Genomic DNA, 23,971 nt, shown 5'->3' on the forward strand with positions numbered 1-23,971 from the left:
GTTAACAAAATAGAATTTAGTGAAACTTATAAATTACTTTTAAATACCAGGGAGAGCCTACTATTTTAGGTGAATTCTTTTGTTAAACACATTTTTCTTAAGACAAGTTATATTTTCCATTTGTTGACCGTCAAGATTTTCTATAAGCTATTTAAATTCCAAAGCACTATTATTGTTCCCATATCACCCAGTTGGTTATTAAAATATATATAAAGAGAAGACTGCCAAAATAATACTATTATTGTTGTTCATTCACTAAGTGGTTTGACTCTGCCACCCCATGGACTGCAGCACACCAGGCTTCCCTGTCCTTCACTGTCTCCCAGAGTTTGCTCAGATCCATGTTCGTTGAATTGAGGATGCTATCTAACCATCTCATCCTCTGCCTCCCTCTTCTCCTTTGGCCTTCAGTCTTTCCCAGCATCACCATCTTTTCCACTGAGTCTGCTCTTCGCATCAAGTGGCCAAAGTATTAGAGCTTCAACTTCAGCATCAGCCCAATGAATATTCAGAGTATTAAACTATGAGAAAGGCAGAGCAATAATAAAGGGAAACAAGATATGTTTTGGAGAAGGCAATGGCACCCCACTCCATTACTCTTGCCTGGAAACTCCCATGGACAGAGGAGCCTGGTGGGCTGCAGTACATGGGGTCGCTAAGGGTCAGACACGACTGAGCGACTTCACTTTCACTTTTCACTTTCCTGCATTGGAGAAGGAAATGGCAACCCACTCCAGTGTTCTTGCCTGGAGAATCGTGGGGGAGCCTGGTGGGCTGCCATCTATGGGGTCTCACAGAGTCGGACACAACTGAAGTGACTTAGCAGCAGCTTAGCAGTAGCAGCAGATATGTGTAAAACAGTTTTGTTTCTATTTATCTGGAATGTGTTTTAGTATTTGACTGTGATAGTCCCTTACCCATGAAACGAAAACTCAAAAATTAACTAATTGACCCCACATTATTTGAAATGAAAGTCTCTCCTCACCAAATTGTGATGTCATCCTTATAATACTGAATTCTTGCCCATACAGAATTGATTAGTCTCATTACTGCACTATTTTAATTATTATAATTTTACAATATATTTAGTATATGGCTGGGCCAGTTTCCGTTTATTATCATTCCAAAGTTTTCGTGGCTGCTACTCATTTTCTTTTTTAGGAATACTTTGTAAGGCTCTGAAAAAATTCCATACCTTTTTTGTCTCTCTCTTTTTAATTTTATTGAAGTAATATTGAAATTTATTGTCTTGATCATTTTTAGCTATGTAGTTCAATGTACATTCACACTGTTGTGCAACCAGTCTCCAGAACATTTTGTCATCTTTCAAAAGTGAAATTATACCCATTAAACAACCGTTTCCCACTTCCCCTTCCCCTCAGTCCCTGGTTATCACCATTCTACTTTCTTTGTCTGTGAATAGATACCGCATACAAGTAGAATACATGCAGTATTTGTCTTTTTGTAACTGACCTATTTCTCTTTGCATAGTGTTCTCCGGGTTCATCCCTGTTGTAGCATGTGTCAGTTTTTTTTCTTCTCAAGGCTGTATAATAGTCCACATTTTGTTTATGCATTTATCTGTTAATTGATATTGTTTGCTTTCACTTTTTAACTATTGTAAATAATGCTGCTGTGAACGTGGGTATACAAATATCAGTTCCAGGTCTCTGCTTTCAGTTCCTTTAGCTATATACCATGTAGCCCATAAAATTTTTTAAAGTTTCATAACATTTCAGCCTCATGTCATCCCTAGAAAGGCTTCCACTCGCCTAAAATTACAGAAAGGGTTTATACTTTTGTCCCCAAGTGAAAAGCCAGTGCTAATTAATGATCCATGAGTCCCCATGTTCATCGGAGGTACATGGTACATTTATCCTATCTTAAATTATTCTATATGTCTATTTCTTGACCTTCTATACTATTCATTTATTTAGTTACCTCTTCCTGCATCATTACAGGTGTTTAATTGTAGTATTCTACTGTGTTTTAATGACTGGTGATGAGTTTCTCATATTCTCCTTCAGAATTCTCTTTTTTCCTCCACATATCTATTTTTCAAAGAGAATTTAAAATCAGTTTATCAAAAAATTCATTGAAAATTGAAGTATAATGACACTGAATTTGTGGATAATTTTGGGGGTGAATAGATAGATTTACAATATTGAGTCTTTTCCTGTAATAATAAGAGCTAACAGTTTTGTGTGTTTTCTGTATGCCAACCATTGTAATAAGCCATCCCTCGTTCCCTTTTAAAAATGGTGAAACAGGCTTAGTTGAAGAGCCTGCTCAGACTCATGCCTTAAGTGGTGAAAGTGAAAGTTGCTCAGTTGTGTCTGACTCTTTGCGACGCCATGGACTGTACAGTCGATGGAATCCTCCAGGCCAGAATACTGGAGTGGGTAGCCTTTCCCTTCTCCAGGAGATCTTCCCAACCCAAGGATCGAACTCAGGTCTCCTGCACTGCACGTGGATTCTTTACCAGCTAAGCCACAAGGGAAGCCTTAAGTGGTAGAGTAGGTTTTTTTTTTAATTAATTTATCTTAATTGGAGGCTAATTACAATAGTGTGGTGGTTTTTGCCATACACTGACATGAATCAACCATGCGTATACATGTGTCCCCCCATTCTGAACCCTCCTCCCACCACCCTCCCCATCCCATCCCTCTGAGTTTTCCCAGTGTGCTGGCTTTGAGTGCCCTGTTTCATGCATCAAACTTAGAGTGGTCATCTGTTTCACATATGGTAATATACATGTTTCAATGCTCTTCTCTCAAATCATCCCACCCTCGCCTTCTCCCACAAAGTCCAGAAGTCTGTTCTTTATATCCGTGTCTCTTTTGCCGTCTTGCATATAGGGTCGTTGTTACCATCTTTCTAAATTCCATATATATGCATTAATGTACTGTATTGGTGTTTTTCTTTTTGACTTACTTCACTCTGTATAATAGGTTCCATTTTCATCCACCTCATTAGAACTGACTCAAATGTGTTCTTTTTAATAGCTGAGTAATATTCCACTGTGTATATATACCACAACTTTCTTACCCATTCGTCCACCAGTGGACATCTAGGTTGCTTCCATGTCCTAGGTATTGTAAACAGTGCTATGATGAACACTGGGGTACATGTGGGTAGAGCAGTTTTGAACCAAGAGCTCTAACACTAAAATCTGTGCCATTAACCACCATATAGCACCCCTCATCCATGGAAAGTGCTATGCTTCTCTTTTTATTTGTCCTAATCTTAAACACATCAATAAACTAAGTTTCATTGCTCTCTTCGGAACCCATGAATGGGTAGTGATTTTTTTAACATCCCCTACATCCTCATCCTTTTCTGTAAATGGTTGGTTTTATGTGTCAACTGGGTATAGAGAACCTAGTTTTCAGTCAAGCAACAGTGTAGATGTTGCTGTGAAAATATTTTCTAGATTTGGTAAATATTTAAATCAGTAGACTTTGATTAAAACAGATTATCCTCCATAATGTGGGTGGCCTCATCCAATCAGTTGAAGACCTTAAGAAAAAAGGACCAAGATCCTTTAAAGAAGAAGGAATTCTGCGTCAGACAGCTGTAACATCACTTCTTCCCAGCCTCTCTAGCCTGCCGTCCTGTCCTGCAAATTTCACACTTGCCATCCCCCACAATTACATGAGTCAGTTTCTTAATAATCACTTCCTACTCCCACCTCCCCCAGCCAAGTTAGATTTTGTAGTCTACCATCTTAATCATTCCCTCTGTCATACTTGTCTAGCAGCTGTAGTTAAATTGAACTCTCCATCTACTCGACACCTCAGCAGCCAAATGCAGCTGGAGAAAAATATACAACCATACAGACTAATCTCACTTTAAAATCATGACCACAAACCCCAGGAGGACCCTAAATGCCATTTGGCAACGTTTCCTTATTTCTCTGGTCAACTGACTTACCCATTCTCTAAGACAACTGCAGTATTTCATGCTCTCTTTCCACCTTCTTTACTCTCAGCTGATGACCTCACTGCTTATTTCATTTAAATTAAAAAAAAAAATTGAAGAGAATGTTCTCATCTTTCCACTACCACTGTTCATCTCCCTCCTATTACATGGAATGGGACTGAATTGCCCATGTCCCTGTTTGAGGTCAAACTTTTCACTGTGTGATGAAACCCATACTCTCCTGTGCAAGGACTTTGCTCTCAGAATTGTCTTCTTCTGTTCTCTCTCTTCAGTTTTTTTTTTTTTCACCCTACTTTCATTCCAATCAGCATACGAATATGCTGTAATATTTTGCAGCTCTTATCCATTTGAATCAAGGAGAACTAGTGGGATACTTCAATATTATCTCTGTTAACTGTCCACCATATTGTACCATGATATTCCCATGGTGCTCTCAGCCTGGGGGTTTATGTCCTTTTAAATCAACTTCCAAAGAAATGTGTTACTTTTAAGAGGCTAACAAGTAACGAAGCAAGCAAGTTTCGTTGTTGTTTCCATTCACATTCATTCTGACCTGCTCTTTTATCTGTGGGTATCAAAACAATAATGCAACAGGACTTCCCTGGCAGTCCAGTGGTTGATAGTTCTCACTTCCATTGCTGGGGACATGGGTTCAATCCCTGGTCTGGGACCTAAGATCCTACATGCTGCGTGACATGGTCAACCAAAAAAAAGCAGTTTTTTGCATTTTCTGAGTTGTTCATTCTGCAGTGAACTTTAGGGTAGAGACAGTGTGTTACTCTTCTTTTTATTCCCAGAGCTTGGTACATAGTAATTACAGTACTTTTTAAAGGTTTCTTGGACTTAACCTGAGGTTCCCCTAGGACTTGTCGTTCTGAAACAGTTTCTTCCTCCACTGTGTCATCTTGTTCCTGGCTGCTGCTCGGAGGATGGAGAAGCATGCATGCAGGGTTCTGCATTGCTCAGGTGTCTTAACGGGTCTCCCTGGCCAGTCGGGTGGCGAGTGAGAGTTAAAGAACATCCACACTGGTTCAGAACGAGTATCAATATGAGAAAGAAGGCTGAGGCAGGCCTGCCTTCCCCTTGGTCATGCCTGCAATCTGTTACTGAAAGTAGTGAAATATGTTAATAATTCTTTGTCTTTGTGGTTTAGCCTTGGCATCAGGTTGCATGGATTTGTATTTTACCTCCTGCTTTTCAACTGTGTGACTTTGGGGAAATTACTTAACTTCTCTGTGCTACTGTTTCTTTCTAAAATGGGAATAGGATTTCCCTGGCCATTCAGTGGTTAAGGTGCCATGATTCCAATGCAGGGGATGCAGGTTCCATCCCTTGTAAAGGCACTAAGATTCCACATGCCAAATGGTCAAAAAATAAATGGGAGTAGTACTGTACTTGGCTCATAGGGTTTTTATAAGGATCATATGAGTCAATTTATATAAGATTCATAGAATGATACCTGGCACATGATCAGCACTAGAGAGTGTTAGCTGTTGTTACTGCTTGTGTTGTTATTTGCAGAATTGTAAAAGCTAAGTGAGCTTCCGTTTGTATACTTTCAGTAGTTGCAACACTTAATAGCTTGATTTGGGGGATTTCTTCACTTTATCTGAAGGAGAGTTAGTACACAAAGCAAAGCGCTACCCCAGTTGAAGCATTAAAAGCAGGTTGTGGTAGATGCAGAGAACAAACTAGTGGTTACCAGTCAGGAAGGGGTCACGCAATAGAGAGGTCGGAGAGTGGGTGCAAACTATTGGGTGTAAGATAGGCTCAAGGATATAATTGTGTAACATGGGGAATATAGTCAATATTTTGTAACAACTGTAAATGGAAAGCCAACTAGTAAAATTGTATAAAAAATTAATAATTTAGATTTTATTCAAGTGGGCTATTGTACATTTGACACCATCTCTAAGATCTCTGTCACACTAAATATATAAAATTGGGGTTAATTGTGTAGCCTTTTTTATCCCCTTGGGTGTTAGAGTTGACAGCTAGTCTTCAGCATTTCTGCCACAGGAACTTAATGGAACTGATTTATAAGTCTTGAAGTATTTATGGAAACTAAAACAACTTAGCTTGAGATTGGTTTGTATACCATACCATAATTGTAATTTCTAACTCATTGTCCAACCGTGAGTTAAATGAACCACCAGATAAGGTTAACGTGTTCATTGTCTCAAACAGTCCTCAGTATAATCTGTTGTGTGTATTGTAATCTGCTGAATAGTATTAAAAGAGTTGTCTGGTTGAAGTACCGTGGAAATTCTAGTTTCTAAAAGGAACACATCTTGTAGATTTTCCCTCTCCTTCACATTTGAAGGTTAGTTATAGTTCCCAGGGTAGGAAGTCTCTACATTACTAAACTAGGTAAGGTGGGCATGTCATAACGGCATTTAGGCAAAGAGTAATGAAGGCTGTTTTTACTTGTGATGGTACGTGATAGGTCACCAAAATTTCACACTTAAGAAAAACAATGAACTAATATTAATGATTTCCATCTTATTCTGAAGCTGTTCAGGATACTTCAAGACTATGTAAAGAAAATCAAAGCCACATGAGACTATCTATTAGGAAGTAGTCATGTGATTTAAAAAACCAGTAGATGAAGGCTAAGAAACCTGGGCTCTGTGTACGACCTAGCCGCTTATTATGTGGCCTTGGGCGCAAATTACTTGCTTTAATATCGCAAAAGTGATTCACATATTTTGTGTGGGCTATTATTATGAAAGATGGAGTAAGTGAAAGCGTGTGTTAGAGTGACATCCAAAAAATGAGTTCAGTTCAGTTCAGTCGCTCAGTCGTGTCCGACTCTTTGAGACCCCATGAATCACAGCACGCCAGGCCTCCCTGTCCATCACCAACTCCCGGAGTTCACTCAAACTCATGTGTGTGACTGGAAAAGGTCAGTCTTCATTCCAATCCCAAAGAAAGGCAATGCCAAAGAATGCTTAAACTACCGCACAATTGCACTCATCTCACATGCTAGCAAAGTCATGCTCAAAATTCTCCAAGCCAGGTTTCAGCAATATGTGAACCATGAACTTCCAGATGTTCAAGCAGGTTTTAGAAAAGGCAGAGGCACCAGAGATCAAATTGCCAACATCCGCTGGATCATGGAGAAAGCAAGAGAGTTCCAGAAAAACATCTATTTCTGCTTCATTGACTATGCCAAAGCCTTTGACTGTGTGGATCACAATAAACTGTGGAACATTCTGAAAGAGATGGGAATACCAGACCACCTGACCTGCCTCTTGAGAAACCTGTATGCAGGTCAGGAAGCAACAGTTAGAACTGGACATGGAACAACAGACTGGTTCCAAATAGGAAAAGGAGTACGTCAAGGCTGTATATTGTCACCCTGCTTATTTAACTTATATACAGAGAACATCATGAGGAACGCTGGGCTGGAAGAAGCACAGGCTGGAATCAAGATTGCCGGGAGAAATATCAATAACCTCAGATATGCAGATGACACCACCCTTATGGCAGAAAGTGAAGAGGAACTAAAAAGCCTCTTGATGAAAGTGAAAGAGGAGAGTAAAAAGTTTGGCTTGAAGCTCAACATTCAGAAAACAAAGATCATGGCATCTGGTCCCATCACTTCATGGGAAATAGATGGGGAAACAGTGGAAACAGTGTCAGACTTTATTTTTTTGGGCTCCAAAATCACTGTGGATGCTGATTGCAGCCATAAAATTTAAAAAAAAAATGAGTTACTTATGATATATACACATATTTGTTTTAACACTTACCAAATTGTGATTGGTTGTTTACATTCTTAATGAGTTCCTTATGGACAGGGACTGTGAGTTGATCATCCTTAGATCTCTGGTGTCTAGCAGAGTACCCGACACATACATTTTATTAATTAAAGTTGTCTAACTTTATTTATAGCTTTGCAGGTAAATAAAAATTTAAAATAAGATTTAAACTGAGATGCAATTTAGGGGAACTGTCTAGAACCATTTCTCAGTTTTATCCTGGGCTTTCCTTCTGGCTCAGCTGGTAAAGAATCCACCAACAGTGAGGGAGACCTGGGTTCAATCCCTGGGTTGGGAAGATCCCCTGGAGAAGGGAACGGCTACCCACTTCAGTAATCTGGCCTGGAGAATTCCTTGGACTGTGTAGTCCATGGGGTCACAAAGAGTCAGAAACGACTGAGCAACTTTTACTTTGAACTAAGATATACATTTTATATAGTACTTATGAAACACACATGTAACTGAAACCAGATATTGAGGAAACACTTCGGTGTGTATGTGAAATCCTCTGATAAGTTCTGTTCCACTGTGTTTCGTGCGTGCATGTGTGTTAAGTCACTTCAGTCATGTCCAACTCTTTGCAACCCTATGGCCTGTAGCTCACCAGGCTTCTCTGTCCATGGGATTCTCCAGGCAAGAATAATGAAGTGGGTTGCCATGCCCTCCTCCAGGGGATCTTTCCAACCCAGGGATCGAACCCAAGTCTCTTGTGTCTCCTGTGTTGGTAGGTGGGTTCTTTACAACTGGCACCACCTGGGAAGCCCACGTTATGTTTCATTCAGTTAGAATAATACTGGCACAGCCCACTGAAGTGATTTCAGGATTTTTTAATGAGTTTTACACCTGCAGTTTAAAAGATAACTTTTCAAGAATGCAGTCTCTAAGAGAACAGAAACTTGGTTATGTTTGAGTCTGTATTGCTAGCTCTAGTGTGTTGTAGGTGATCAGTACATGCTTCTTGAATGAGTGAAAGAGTGGAGAGCCTCCTTTCCCACGTTGTTGTTCAGTCAATAAGTAATGTCCAGCTCTTTGCAGTCCCATGAACTGCAGCACACCAGGCTTCCCTGCCTTTCCCTATCTCCTGAGTTTGCTCAAACCCATGTCCACCGAGTCAGTGAGGCCATCCAACCATCTCATCCTCTGTCGTCCCCTTCTCCTTTTGCCCTCAATCTTGCCCAGCATCAGGGTCTTTTCTAATGAGTTGGCTCTTTGCATCAGGCGGCCAAAGTATTGGAGCTTCAACTTCAACATTAGTCCTTCCAGTGAATATTCAGGACTGATTTCCTTTAGGATTGACTCGTTTGATCTCCTTGCTAAGGAACTCTCAAAGAGTCTTCTCCAACACCACAATTCAAAAGCATCAATTCTTTGGCACTCAGCATTCCTTATGATCCAACTCTCACATCCATACATGACTACTGGAAAAATCATAGCTTTGACTCTATGGACCTTTATCGGCAAAGTGATGCCTCTGCTTTTTAATATGCTGTCTAGGCTTGTCCTAGCTTTTCTTCCAAGGAACATGCATCCTTTAATTTCATGACTGCAGTCACCATCTGCAGTGATTTTGGAGCCCAAGAAAATAAAGTCTGTCACTATTTCCATTTTTTTCCCTATCTGCCATGAAGTGATAGAACTGGATGACATGATCTTCTTTTTATGAATGTTGAGTTTTGAGTTTTAAGCCACTTTTTCACTCTCTTCTTTCACTTTTATCACGAGCCTCTTTAGTCCTTTGCTTTCTGCCATAAGGGTGGTGTCATCTGTGTATCTAAGGTTATTGATGTCTATCCTGGCAATCTTGATTCCAGTTTGTGCTTCATCCAGCCTGGCATTTCACATGATGTACTCTGCATATAAGGTAAATAAGAAGGGTGACAATAAACAGGTCTTGACGTACTCCTTCCGAATTTGAAACCAGTCTATTTCATCTCCGGTTCTAACTTGACCTGTCTGGTTGCTTCATGACCTGCATACAGGTTTCTCAGGAGGCAGGTAAGGTGGTCTGGTATTCCTATTTCTTTACGAATTTTCCATAGTTTGTTGTGATCCACACAGTCAAAGGCCTTAATGTAGTCAGTGAAGCAGAAATAGATGGGTTTTTTTGGAATTCCCTTGCTTTTTCCCTTGCTCTTTCCCATGAGTCACATTTAAGGTCAGGACAAAGGGGAAAGGATTACATATTCCTTGCTACATTTCAGTTGATCAAGAATTTGAATGATCTAAGTATAATACAATACACTAAGCAACATGGAGGGTACAGAATTAAGTAAGACTTTGTCTCAGATCTCATGCAGTTTTAGAACCCAATCCAGGAGGATAGTCAAATATAAATAGGCCCCTTAGAAGGAGTTTCAATGTTTTACAAAAATATTTCACACAACTAAATTAAGTGCTTGCTAGGAGAGATTTGCCAAGAACTTGGTTTTCCAGTATAGTTGTGGTTCAGGACCAAGAACTGGTAGTACCCTGTCCCATCTACTAGTAGAGTCAAACTGTGGATCATATAAAATAGGTTTAGTCTTAAAAATATTCATGGCGCATTTGGTTCACTGTTGATTTGACTTTTAAAAATCTGTTCTCCTTTAAATAACTTAATTCGGAGTCATCTTGTATCTAGCTTCTGGTGGATTTTAGAAATTGGATCTTTTGATAAACAGTAATTTGTTTTTGAAAATTAGTTTGCCTAATCGATAGGAGGAAACTTCAGCCCTGTACAAAATACATGTCACCACATTTTCTTTGCTTTTTAGATTATCATGTCTATATATATATAATCATGTCAATATATCATGTCAGGCATATTCACACTCATGAGATCAGGACAGTACTTAGGAGCTTTTAAGACTCAGTACGGTCCCTAAGAACACCAATCTTAGGCTAACTTTAAGTTTTATCAGGAAGGTGCAGTCTAAATAGTTATATTGAAGCAAATGTAAACTGGGACTGTCTCAGCAAACAAGGAAGTTTGGCCATAGCTTTTGTGCACATGTTTATTTTGGCTACACTGTCAGTCTTAGGCTAACTTTAAATTTTATCATCAGAACTGAGGCTTGAGAGTCAAACACTATTAACTAAAAGATTACTGACAAATCTTTCATAATCAGGAGATATTACATACTACAAAAGATTTAAGGCTTAATACCTTAATTACTATTATCAACAATTTATAAATAATTTTGAAATGAAAATGTTTCTGATATGTAGATATTTTTATTTTCCCCCTAAGAGAAAGTCAGCCATGTGCTTATCAGATAATATTTTCTGATAGTGAAGAGATTGGACATTTTCTTAGAAACTAGTAATAAAATAGAATCTATGCTATATAATTCTTATAGTATAAAGCAAATTAATAGACATAGATGGATATTCATGATTTCATCTAAAAAAAATACTGGAAAATCTCAGTTCATTCGGTGCAATTTTATTATCTCTGGTTTATGACCAGCCTGATGTTAAGGCACCATAGAAAGCATTTAAATATGATTTACTGTTAAGTAGCATTTGTGTTTAAGATTATCTTGGAATATATCCATTGGTACCAAAAAGACTTCATAAGGTAGCTTAACAGTGTGAACATCAAGGACAATTTTATATGAGAAGGCACTGTAATAATTACCCCACAGTCTCTACTTGTCACAGTTCATTTTGGATTTTTAACTCAGTAATTGAAGTGTCTTGTCCTAAACACCTTTTGGGGGGGAATAAAGTAAATTATGTAATTTTAATGCCATGAACACTGATTCTAATTTTTAGGGGAAACAGTCATACTTTATACTTATATCATTTAACATGCCTTTTTAGGAAATCAGACCCAGACTTTAAGTGATTATATTAAATGTTTTAAGTTCCAGACTAGGGAGATAGCATTTATCATAGTTGTTGCTTTCAAGCAGGAAGCAGAACATTTTATTAAGTTGATAAAACAAATCACTGACTAAAATGAAGTTTAATGAAAGTTCTCTATCAGAAGAACTTAACATTTCAGCCTATGACTGTAATATAGTACAGTCAGTTCAGTTCTGTAAACAATGCTTTAGAAATAATAAGTGGAAATATTTAGGCCAATTTTTTGCATTGAAGCAAGATTGAGTTCAAAAGTAGTTGCAGTTATTTGTGTATTTATTGTTTTCCCATATATTTCAAGATGATGATTTTTCTGTGAATGGTTTCCTCTTCTTATGTTATATTCTGGGATATTCTGATAAGCCTTCTCACCGTCAGTGACACTGGCAGGTATCAGAGGGGGTTCGGCGTGTCCTAGTGGGCCTTCCTTGGCCCTCTTCTCTTCATTGATTTGCCATCTCTTTGGACTTACGTTCAAGGCTGTAAGGTCCTAACACCAAAGTGAGATTAGTTCTCCAGTCCTCTGCTCATGTCCTTCTTGAATATATAAGAACCCCATAAAACCACTGCCTTACAGAGACCTTTTACTCAAATCTGTACTTCTCAAGAAGATAAATAATTGCTTATAGGTATCTTAAAGCAGAGGGGCTTCCCTTGTAACTCATCTGGTAAAGAATCTGCCCGCAATGCGGGAGACCTGGGTTCAATCCCTGGGTTGGGAAAATTCCATGGACTATCCATGGAGTTGCAAAGAGTCGGACACGACTGAGTGACTTTCATTTTCATCTTAAAGCAGAGTCGAATTAACTCTGCCATTGTTTGCCATTCAGCTTAGTGAGTCACTGCTCTTGGTAATGTGACATCAACTCCCAAATCTTGAAAGTTCTGAGAATTAACAGATAGCCAGAACCGATCTGCTGTTTACATGTGCATCCGACCCTTTATCAATGTGTAGAACAGAGTATGAGGGAAGAATCCTGCCAATATGTGTTTGCTACCATTAAAACTTAATGTTTGTTGTAGGTCAAGCACTCTTCTAAGTACTTTATACATACTAATGTATTTAATTCTCATAGTAGTCCTCTGTGGAAGATTCTATTTATTATCCCCATTTTGTAAATAAAGACAAAGAGGATAGGTATCTTTCCCCAGGTCACACAAGTGGTAGATAGTGAAGTGAGAATTTGAACCAAGGGTGTGAGTTGGAATCAGTGTCTCTTTTTGAGACATTGGGAACCTTTAAAAGTTGTCAGGGTCAGGGAGGGATAGATTGGGAGTTTGGGATTGACATATACACTCTATTTAAAATAGCCAACACAGACCTACTGTATAGCATAGGGAACTCGATATTGTGTAAAATAACCTAAATGGGAAAAGAATTCGAAAAAGAATAGATACTTATATGGGTATAACTGAGTCACTTTGCAGTACACCTGTAACTAACCCATCATTGTTAATCAACTATACTCCAATATAAAATAAAAATTAAATTTAAAAAAGGTTACCAAATATCTGTGAAGAAACCAAGGCAAAGAACCCCCATCTCCTGACACTCAGCCCAGTGTCTTTCCACTATAGTTCAAATGCTTCAGCATTGTTCGTTGTAATGCTTGGAATCAGCCTTTTTCTATCCAAGCAGTAAACTCTGAAGTAAATTCTAAGATGATAGAAACAATGTTCTTGTGATCCAAATTGGAACACAGAAATGTTGTGAGCTTTCCTGTTGGATGCTAAGGGAGCAATAGTGTTAGATGAAGCTGACCAAATAGCTTAGTAGATGGTTGACATGGACATGTTGTGGTAACTCTGCTGTTGTTTCATGGTTTGAGAGAGACTGTTTTGTGGTAGCAGCTGGCTCCTTTACTATTTTCCTTTGGTATACTGGGAACAGTTTGAGAAGAATCACACCATAAACCAACTTTCAAATGAAACGTCTGATCTTCATATAATCCCTCAGGGATTATATGGTTGTCAGCGTTGGGTAAACTTGAACATAAAGCTTCCTTTAGTGGATCACCCCCAGTGTTCATGTGACTCCGCCCTCACACAGCCCTGTGTGGTGAACTTTCTCTGCAGGGCTGGCCCCAGTGTCATTATGTATATACCACTTCATCCCAGCTTCTGCAGTTGTCTCAGAGCCGTATATTCAATTAGCCTCTGAATACTGGTTATACTCTTAGATTTGGACCCAACTCTAGAAATAAAAGTGGTCTTTTCCCAATTCAAATAAAAAGCTAAGCCTTTAAATAAAATTGTCCTTTTTCCCCAAGTATGTAAGTTTAAAACTTGTGGCATCTGCTGTTACTTAGACAACAAAATCAATGAAGACATATCCAACAAAAATTAACAAAAATCTTGCTAACATCCAGTCATGTCTAATTCAGCAGCTTGGTTTGTTTGTTTGTTTTTCATGGATACATGTTCCTGGCTGTGATATCGTGTTGCATATTTATAATACATCTTCTGTTGGAAAATATCAATATTTTATGGTTTTACAAAAGCATGAATTTCCACATAGTGAGTTTGAGAAGCTCTGTTGAGCTTTGTGAGGAGATTTTTATTCCACAGATACCATGTGAAATATTTCAGCAGTAGGTAAATAATTTTTTAAAGACACAGGATGGAAATCAAGTTAGAGGAGCATTGAGAAACACTGCTATTAAAAGTCTTAAACTGTGAAACAATAATATTACTTCAACATGAGTGTCCCCACAGCAAGTCATTTTAGGGGGAGTTTCACAACTGAAATCATGCAGTAAAAGACTAAGTCCTCATATACAGTCAGCTCTCCATATCCACAGATGCTGGGGGCTGCCTTTACCATGCCATTTCAAATAAGGGTCTAGAGCATCTTGGCCTGGGGAATCCGGGGGGTTCTGGAACCAGTCCCTCGTGGACACCGAGAGCCTGCTGTGCTTGTTTTGCTTGTTTACAGTTATATCATGCATCTCCACTTAAAATAGGCATCCTCCATGTTGTCTGCATAGCCTTGGCAGGACTTTGAGGCAGAAGGGCTCGATAAGGCTTGCTGACCTTGAATTAAACGCTCGTCTCCCGCAGGCAGCCTGCCCAGTTTTCAAAGAGTAATAAGCCTTCCAGGCGTGTTCTCTAATAATAGAGCAAGGAAGCCCTAACAGAAACAGGAACATTTGGAGAGCATTTCTCACTCTGACGGACCCTCTGTGGAAGTGTTACCCTCTTTTTCTTTGGAGTCCATTCAGGAAAAAAAATTTGTTTAATCACACCAAGGAGAAACATCTAATTAATTAATTTCTTCAGTAATGTGCTGCTGTTCATAGATGAGAGGTGGCTGACCAGAATACATATATATATATTTAGAGTTTGGGGTTTTATTTTTTGTTTTGTTTTCTGTTTTTGAGGGGCATGCCGTGCAGCTTGTAGGATATCAGTTCCATGACCAGGGATTGAACCTATGCCCTCAGCAGTGAAAGCAAAAAGTCCTAACCAATAGACTGCCAGGGACTTGCCAGTTTTTTTCTGTTCTTGATATGTTATTTGTTTACAGTCTGTTTTTCACATGTTTTTGAAGGCAGCGATCTAAAATTAGGAATGTAATCTGTAATTGAGAAATAACCTAGTTAAAGGTTTTTGACTCGGAAAGGGGCCTGGCAGGCTACAGTCCATGGGATTGCAAAGAATAGGACATGACTTAATGACCAACAACAAGAGTTCAAGAACCAATTGGACCGTCTTTTGGGTTTTTCATTAGAAATATTTTAAGGTAGCTAATAGTCTTTTCACTTTGGGGGGTGTGGGCATCAAGTCCCATACTCATAATATGTATACTTTATTTCACTTTTACTAAAGTTATATTTTGGATTATTTCCTAGAAGGACAGGAAAATGGAAACTTTTTTGTTCAAGAATTTCTTGGTTCTCACTTTGCTAAGAGAGAGGAAACTTTGTTATACCAAATTACTCTTTTTTAAAGGAACAAAGTATGTATTCTGTCTGAATGAAATTTTGTCCTTGGAGGATTCATGATATTTATAGAAGAGTTTTTGTTTAGGTTTGCTAACTGTGGAAATTATATACTCTTCTACCATTTGGTACAAGTTAGTAGATCTTTTACTTGTATTCCTAGCATTTTTTAAACAGTTTTATTGAGACATAGTTCACTTATCATACAGTTTGCCCTTTGTGTGCAATTCATTGGATTTTAGGGCATTCACAGAATTGTACAGCTATCATCTCATTCAATATTAGTCATTTTTCATCACCTCAGAAAGAAATCCCATACCCATAGCAGTCACTCCCGATTTCTCTGCAAACCTCCCAGTCATAAGTAGCCACCACTGATCTATTTTCTATCTGTATCAATTTACCTATTTTAGGCATTTCATATAAATGGAATCATACACTGTGATTGACTTATTTCACCTGGCGTAATGTTTTCAAGATTCATTCCATTGCTGCATGCATTAGCAGCTTGTTTCCTTTTTGTTGAGAAATAATGTAATATAGGTATGCCACACTGTTTATCTGTTCATTAGTAGAGGAACGTTTGGGTTGTTTCCACTTTGGGCCTATAGTAAATAATACTGCTATGAACACTGATGGCAACTTTTCATATGTGTTTTCATGTGTTTGAGCATAAACCCAGGAGTGAAACCCTTTGCATTATTCTTGCCTGGAGAATCCCCATGGACAGAGAATCCTAGTGGGCTACAGTCCATGGGGTCACAAGAAGTTGGACACAACTGAGCAACTAAGTAGCAGCAGCATAGTAACTCTAGGCTTAATAAATTTGAGGAACCACCAAACTTTCCCAAAACTGCTGTACCATTTTACATATGTACAATGAAATATTACTCAGTGATTAAAAAAGAATGAAATGCCATTTGCAGCAACATGATGGACCTGGAGATTATCATACTGAGTGAAGTCAGACAAAGACAAATCTCACTTGTATCATATACAGAGTATTATATATATGTGTGTGTGTACATGTCTTATGCTGTGTTTAAAACAGATAACCAACAAGCAGGTGACTCAGTGGTAAAGAATCTGCTTGCCAGTGTGGAAGACAAAGATTTGATCCCTGATCCTGGATCCTAGTTTGTTGAGTATTGTGATCATGAAAGCATTGGATTCTTTGTCCTTTCTTCTAGAGATGTGGTGTGTTACATTAACTGATTTGGGGAGATACTAAATCCACCTTCCATTCCTAGAATAAATATCACTTGGTCATGATGTATGTTCCTTTTTACATGTTGCCAAATTCCGTTTGCTAGTATTTTGTTGAGGATTTTTGAATCTGTATTCATAAGAGATTGATGTGTAGTTTTCTTGTGATGTCTTTGTCTGGTTTTGGTGTCCCAATTAATGCTGGCCTCAAAGAGTGACTTGGGAAATGTTCCCTTTTCTTCTGTCCTTTGAGAAGTTTGTGAAGAATTAGTGTTCTTGTTTAAATACTTGGTGTGTGGATACTCAGTAGCTTCAGTTGTGTTGGACTCTTTGCAATCTTATGGGTTGTAGCCCACCAGGCTCTTCTGGGATTCTCCAGGCAAGAATACTGGAGTGGGTTGCCACGCCCTGCTCCAGAGGATCTTCCCAACCCAGGGATCAAACCCACATCTCTTGCATCTCCTGCATTGGCAGGCGGGTTCTTTACCACTAGCGCCAAATCACCTGGTTGTAGGCTTTTCTTTCAGGATAGCTTTAAAATGACCAATTCATTCTCTTTTCTTCATTCTCATTAATTATAGATCTATTCAAATTTTCTGTCTCTTCTTGATTCGGTCTCAGTACTTTGTCTTCCCAGGAATTTATTCTCTTCATTTCAGTTATCCAATTTGTTAGTGTACAATTACTCATAGTATTCTTTATAATTGTTTTTGTAAGGTCAGTAGAAATATCTAGTCATAGATCTGTAACTAGTAAACAGTTACTTTAATCCAGAAAATAACTCTTACCTTTGGGACCCTTTCTAAGGATAGAAGATACTTGAAATGCAAAGAACTATTGAGTCCCTCATTGTTAAACATCAGCGTTAAGTCCTATCTGGCACAGAATATTGAGACAGAGCCTTTGGGAAACAATGTTAAGAGTGGTTAAAGTCTGCTTTTTAATACTGTTCAAAGAAATATCTCTGGGTTAAGAAATCTTTTTTCTAGCAACTTGCTGGCTTCCATAACCTTGAGCAAAACCCCGTGACCTGATTGTCCAACTTTCTGTCTGAGTGGAGGTAACACTGCCACTTGCAAAGCTATCAGGTATTCGTTTTTCATTACAGTGTCTCAGCAGTTCTTTAGAAGCCTTACATAGGTCAGATCTCTTTATGGTAACTTTAAAGGACTAACCAAATTTTTAGGTGATGGATTTCTCTCTCATTTTTAGCTTCTCTCATTTTATTGATTCTCCAATTTATTGACTGTGTCGGAACATATTCTTTTATATTTAGAACGTAAAGTCTTGAATGCAGGGAAATTTCAGACCAAGGTAGTATGTATACCCAGGCAACATACAGAAGTGCTATAGAAGAGATTATTGTCAACTGTGAAAGAGCAGAGAGTAAAAGATTTCTGAGTCTAGGATTCCCCACTCTGACAAGTACACTCCTATCCTAAACCTGTACTGACTCTTCTGGCTAAAAGTCATTGTGCAGGGTTTTTGTTTTTTCATGAAAACCTTTCTCTCTCTTAATAAGACATTTAGATTCCTATTATAGAAATCTATTATAAAAGCACTTTGAGAAGGCTATTTACTGGTCAACAAAAGATAAATTGTTAAAATTAATAGTGATATTAAATGTTAAATGCAAATAAATGTTCAATTTACTGAGTTTAAAATCTTTTGATCATTGCACACAACTATTATGTATCTCCCTCTTTTTCGAAAATATTCTATTTTGAAAGAGGCGCTCACACCATAAAAAGAGAAAAGGTAACTTTACATAGGAGCTGTCTGCATCTAGAACAAAAACCTGTAGGTGCCATTGTTAAGGAAGTTAGATAGTAGATCAAATTATTGGTTGTAAAGAGTGTAAGCAATGAGATTTCTCAATTGGAAAAGACAATTTAAGTCCTAGAAGTTGGCTGTCAGGAAACTACTGAACAAATAGATTTGGGTAAACATTTTTCTAATTATAAAAGTATTATACATAGTTCATAAAATTGAGAAAAACAGTCTTGAAATGTTTGGAGTCAAAAGTGAATATATCTCTTTACACCCCTGTGTTCACACCCCCATGCTATATTTCTCTGCTCCCCCAAATTGTTAACAGTTTGATCTGTAATGCTTCAAACTTTCTTTTGTTGTAATTGGTGGTAGTTTTGTTTTGTTTGTTTTGTTTTATATTTAGCATGTAAACATACACACAGGACCTATTTATTTAACTTACAAAAATGTGATCTTGCTACAGATAATGTATTATGACCTGGTATCTTTACTTTATGTGTCTTAGGTATATTTTTAGTGCCCTTTTATAGTAACTCATTCTTTTTAGTAGCTGTATGATAGTTCATCATATGGATTTACCATCACTTATGTAACCATTCTTCTACTGGTATTTAGATTGTTTCCAGTTTTTAGTGCTATAGATAACTGAAGTTAATATCCTAGGACATTTCTTTTAATTTGTTTTTCTTTTTTCCTCTCTGTTTCATTTATTTCTACAATTCTATCTTCTAGCTTGCTTATCCTGTCTTCTGCCTCTGTTATTCTACTGTTTGTTCCCTCCAGAGTGTTTCTGATCTCATCTATTGCATTATTCATTGTATATTGACTCTTTTTTATTTCCTCTAAGTCCTTATTAAACCTTTCTTCCATCTTCTCAATCCTTTTCTCCAGGTTATTTATCTGTAACTCCATTTTGCTTTCAAGATTTTGAATCATTTTCACCACCAAAATTCGAAATTCTTTATTAGGTAGATTACCTACATCTTCCTCTTTTGTTTGTGTTGTTGGGCATTTATCTTGTTCTTTTACTTGCTGGGTATTTCTCTGCCTCTTCATCTTGCTTATATTGCTTTGCTTGGGGTGGCCTTTCCCTCTTCTGGCCGTTTGTGGAGTTCTCTTTATTATGTAGTTTCCTCGCTGTGTGTGGGGTTGGACAGGTGACTTGTCAAGGTTCCCTGGTTAGGGAAGCTTGTGTCAGTGTTCTGGTGGGTGGAGCTGGATTTCTTCTCTCTGGAGTGCAATGAAGTGTCCAGTAATGAGTTATGAGATGTCAGTGGGTTTGGAGTGACTTTGGGCAGCCTGTATATTGAAGCTCAGGGCTAGTTTCCTGTGTTACTGGAGAATTTGCGTGGTATGTCTTGCTCTGGAACTTGCTGACCCTTGGGTGGTGCTTGGTTTTAGTGTAGGTATGGAGACGTTTGATGAGCTCCTATCGATTAATGTTCCCTGGAGTCAGGAGTTCTCTGGTGTTCTCAGGATTCAGGCTTAAGCCTCTTGCCTCTGGTTTTTTTCCTTATTCTTAGAGTAGCCTCTAGACGTCTCTCTCTATCTGTCGTTTCCAAGGTGGTTCCCTCTGTTTTAGCTTCTGTTTGCTGGTCTCTTCAGTGTCTAATTTCCGCCCTGATACTAGGGGGCGGGTGGACACTTTTTAAGGTTCAGTTGTTCAGTCCTGTTCTGGGAAGGGAGGAACGCTGCAGTCGAATATCTCTGGCGTCTGTGGGGAGTGCTCGCAGCGTCTCGGTCACACTGGGTTTGCCCCTGCTCGTAACACATGTGCTGTCCCAGTCTACACTGCACAGGCTCTAGGTTGCTCTGCCGGGAACTGTCCGAGGCCGGCGCTGGGTTGTATGCACTTCCCAGGTCTGAGTGGCTCAAGTTCAGGTTCTCAGGTATTCCACAAAGGCGCAGACTTGGTTGGGCCTGCGTTTTGTGCCTTCCCCGGTCCGAGCAGCTCAGGGGACCAGGTGTTTGGCGAGCGCGGTCTCTGCGACTTATCGCCTCCCCAGTCCCCGCCACTCAGTTTTCTGGGTGTACAACCAGCGCACCTTCTCAGGGGGATATTGAAAGAGACACATGTACTCCAATGTTCACTGCAGGACTGTTTATAATAGCCAGGACATGGAAGCAACCTAGATGTCCATCTGCAGACGAATGGATAAGAAAGCTTTGGTACATGTACACAATGGAGTATTATTCAGCCATTAAAAAGAATACATTTGAATCAGTTCTAAAGAGGTGGATGAAACTGGAGCCTATTATACAGAGTGAAGTAAGCCAGAAAGAAAAACACCAATACAGTATACTAATGCATATATATGGAATTTAGAAAGATGCAAATGATAACCCTGTATACGAGACAGCAAAAGAGACACAGATGTATAGAACAGTCTTTGGGACTCTGTGGGAGAGGGTGAGGGTGGGATGATTTGGGAGAATGGCACTGAAACACGTATGTTGTCATATGAAATGAATCACTAGTTCAGGGTCGATGCATGTTATAGGATGCTCGGGGCTGGCGTGCGGGGATGACCCAGAGGGAGGATAAAGGGAGGAGGGAGGTGGGAGGGGGGTTCAGGAGGGGGAACTTATGTAAACCCGGGGCGAATTCATGTCAATATATGGCAAAACCAACCAATATAATATTGTAAAATAATTTGCCTCCAATAAAAAATAAATTAATTACTTTAAAAAAAAAAATTAAATATATATCCTAGGACATGTCTTTGCATATGTTCAAGCATTTCTGTAGACTGCCTTCCAGGAGGTGGAATGGTTAATTAATTGTCATTGATTCACATTTGTGCAGTATCTTCTGACATCCTTACCAACACTAAGTATTAGCAATGTTTTGTATATTTGCTAGTCTGATGGATTAAAAAAAAAAAAAAAAACTGGTAGGGAGTTCCCTAGCCATCCAGTGGTTAGACTCCGTGCTCTCACTGATGAGGGCCTGGGTTCAATCCCTGGTTGGAGAACTAAGACCCCACAGCCAAGCAGCCCAAAAAAAAGAATGGTAGCTTATTGTTTTAACTAGCATTTGTCTGATTACTAATGAGATTGTTGAGCTTCCCTGGTAAAGGGAAGTAAAGAATCTTCCTACAATGCAGCAGACCCGAGTTTGATCCTAGGTCAGGAAGATCCCCTGGAGAAGGAAGTATCAACCCACTCCAGTATTCTTGCCTCGGAAATCCCACGGACAGAGGAGCCTGGTGGGCAGTCCGTGGTATTGCAAAGAGTCAGACATGACTGAGCAGCTGTCACTTTCAGTTCACTTTGATTTTGACGCAGGTAGGCATTCCATATGTTATATGGAACAGTCAAAGGCACAGTGATAGGACTGCATGTGCCATTATCATGGGAATTTCCGTTACCATTTCCTTCTCCATCAGAGCTGTAAGGAAAATACCAAGAAATAGGGTTCAGTTCAGTCGTGTCCGACTATTTGCGACCCCATGAATCACAGCATACCAGGCCTCCCTGTCCATCACTCAAACTCATGTCCATCGAGTCGGTGATGCCATCCAGCCATCTCATTCTCTGTCCCCTTCTTCTCCTGCCCGCAATCCCTCCCAGCATCAGAGTCTTTTCCAGTGAGTCAACCCGTCGCATGAGGTGGCCAAAGTATTGGAGTTTCAGCTTTAGCATCAGTCCTTCCAATGAACACCCAGGATTGATTTCTTTTAGAATGGACTGGTTGGATCTCCTTGCAGTCCAAGGGACTCTCAAGAGAGTCTTCTCCAGCACCACAGTTCAAAAGCATCAATTCTTCGGCGATCAGCCTTCTTCACAGTCCAACTCTCACTTCCATACATGACCACTGGAAAAACCAGAGCCTTGACTAGATGGACCTTTGTTGGCAAAGTAATGTCTCTGCTTTTCAATATGCTATCTAGGTTGGTCATAACTTTAGAAAGGCCTAAATATTCAGTAAAAGATTCAGGAAATAGTAGCCTTCTATAAGTGGATTTGAATCATAAATGAAAAATATACTGAATCTTTTCTTCCCCTTTAGTACTGGATGAACGAATACACCTCTTCCATCGGAATTGGAGTTTTTCATTCAGGAATTGAAGTATATGGCAGAGGTATGTGTGCACACAGTCTAAACATACTTTCTGAAGATTTTTCTCATTTAAAGGGGTTGCAAAATCATGACTGTAGCTCTTCCCTTTTTTTTTTTTTAAGTACCATACTTTATTGTGGAAAGTAGGGGAAAATATCCCCATATTTGTTTATACTGTATTTTGGAAAAATGCCCAAAATTGAATGTACTCAGAAAGTACTCAAAGTACACACGTGTACATTGATTTGGTTATCTTTTATTCTAAATCCTGTGTCTTAAAAATATTTTCCTTTTGAGATTGTTATACCATGACAGTTTTGCCTTAATCTATATTGACCTTCCTAAGAAACCTTGCACTTTGAAAAGATAGTATGATATAAATAATCATTTTGGTTGGAAAAGGATTGGTGCTGAAACATCAATTTTGAAATACTAATTTCCTGAGGGAATTTCAGTAACTTGTTTTTGTAGACATACAGATGTATAGTTTTAAAGTTTAAACATATTACTGAGCAAATCCTACCTTTGCATACAAGTTGCTTTTTGCTTAAGAGTGATGGCCTTTATCATTAATTGAGCCCTTTTTATTCTTTATTACCATTCATTACGATAAACGTAGCTGGAACCACTCAAACCAAGCAGCTCTGTTTCAACAGCTTTTTTCTTTGTTCTAATTCTCTCTCTTGGTACAGGACAATCGCCTGACCATGTTTTAAGTAGAATGTTTTTCGTAAGAGAGATCACGTTGCTGATTTCACCAAGGTTATAATAATATACTAGTTTGAATCATAAGCTCACCCTGTAGCAGAAATGCTCTTATTTGCTTCAGCTAGGCAGTCTTTGTGACCTCTTAGATTATGCTACTGCAGTTTCCTCCCAGTTACCTCTGAAGACTACATTTGTTGTTGTTTGGTCGCTAAGTCATGTCTGGCTCTTTGTGATCCCGTGGTACCGGCTTAGCTAATACAAGGAAAAGCTCATTGACTTACATGTGTCAGTGTGGTGTTTTACTGTCCCCTTTTTATATGCTAAATTAGCTTCTTCTAGGTGCAGTGTCGGAGAAGGCAATGGCAAGCCACTCCAGTACTCTTGCCTAGAAAATCCCATGGACGGAGGAGCCTGGTAGGCTGCAGTCCGTGGGGTCGCTAAGGGTTGGACTCGACTAAGCGACTTCACTTTCACTTTTCATTTTCACACATTGGAGAAGGAAATGGCAACCCACTCCAGTGTTCTTGCCTGGAGAAGCCCAGGAACGGGGGAGCCTGGTGGGCTTCCGTCGATGGGGTCACACAGAGTCGGACACGACTGAAGTGACTTAGCAGCAGCAGCAGCAGGTGCAGTGTACCATATTAAATATTGGCTATAAAAATCTGCCATATAAGCTCCATTTTACTTGAAAGACTGCATCTACCAGAAAGCAGAGGGGTTTCTGTTGA

At 39.0% G+C, this 23,971-nt stretch overlaps 1 protein-coding gene across 1 annotated transcript in view; it reads left to right on the top strand.

Annotated features, from left to right (window-relative positions):
* DESI2 (desumoylating isopeptidase 2) overlaps positions 1–23,971 on the top strand; it is a 47,446-nt gene that overhangs the window by 9,124 nt on the left and 14,351 nt on the right. Inside the window, exon 2 of the mRNA XM_055419727.2 lies at positions 22,485–22,557. Within this exon, the coding sequence (XP_055275702.1) occupies positions 22,485–22,557 (73 nt within the window). The remainder of the gene's footprint in view (positions 1–22,484; positions 22,558–23,971) is intronic.

This window comes from Moschus berezovskii, chromosome 17 (genome assembly GCF_049115385.1).
Source record: "Moschus berezovskii isolate FMDL1 chromosome 17, NW_MosBer_1.0, whole genome shotgun sequence".
NCBI lineage: Eukaryota > Metazoa > Chordata > Mammalia > Artiodactyla > Moschidae > Moschus > Moschus berezovskii.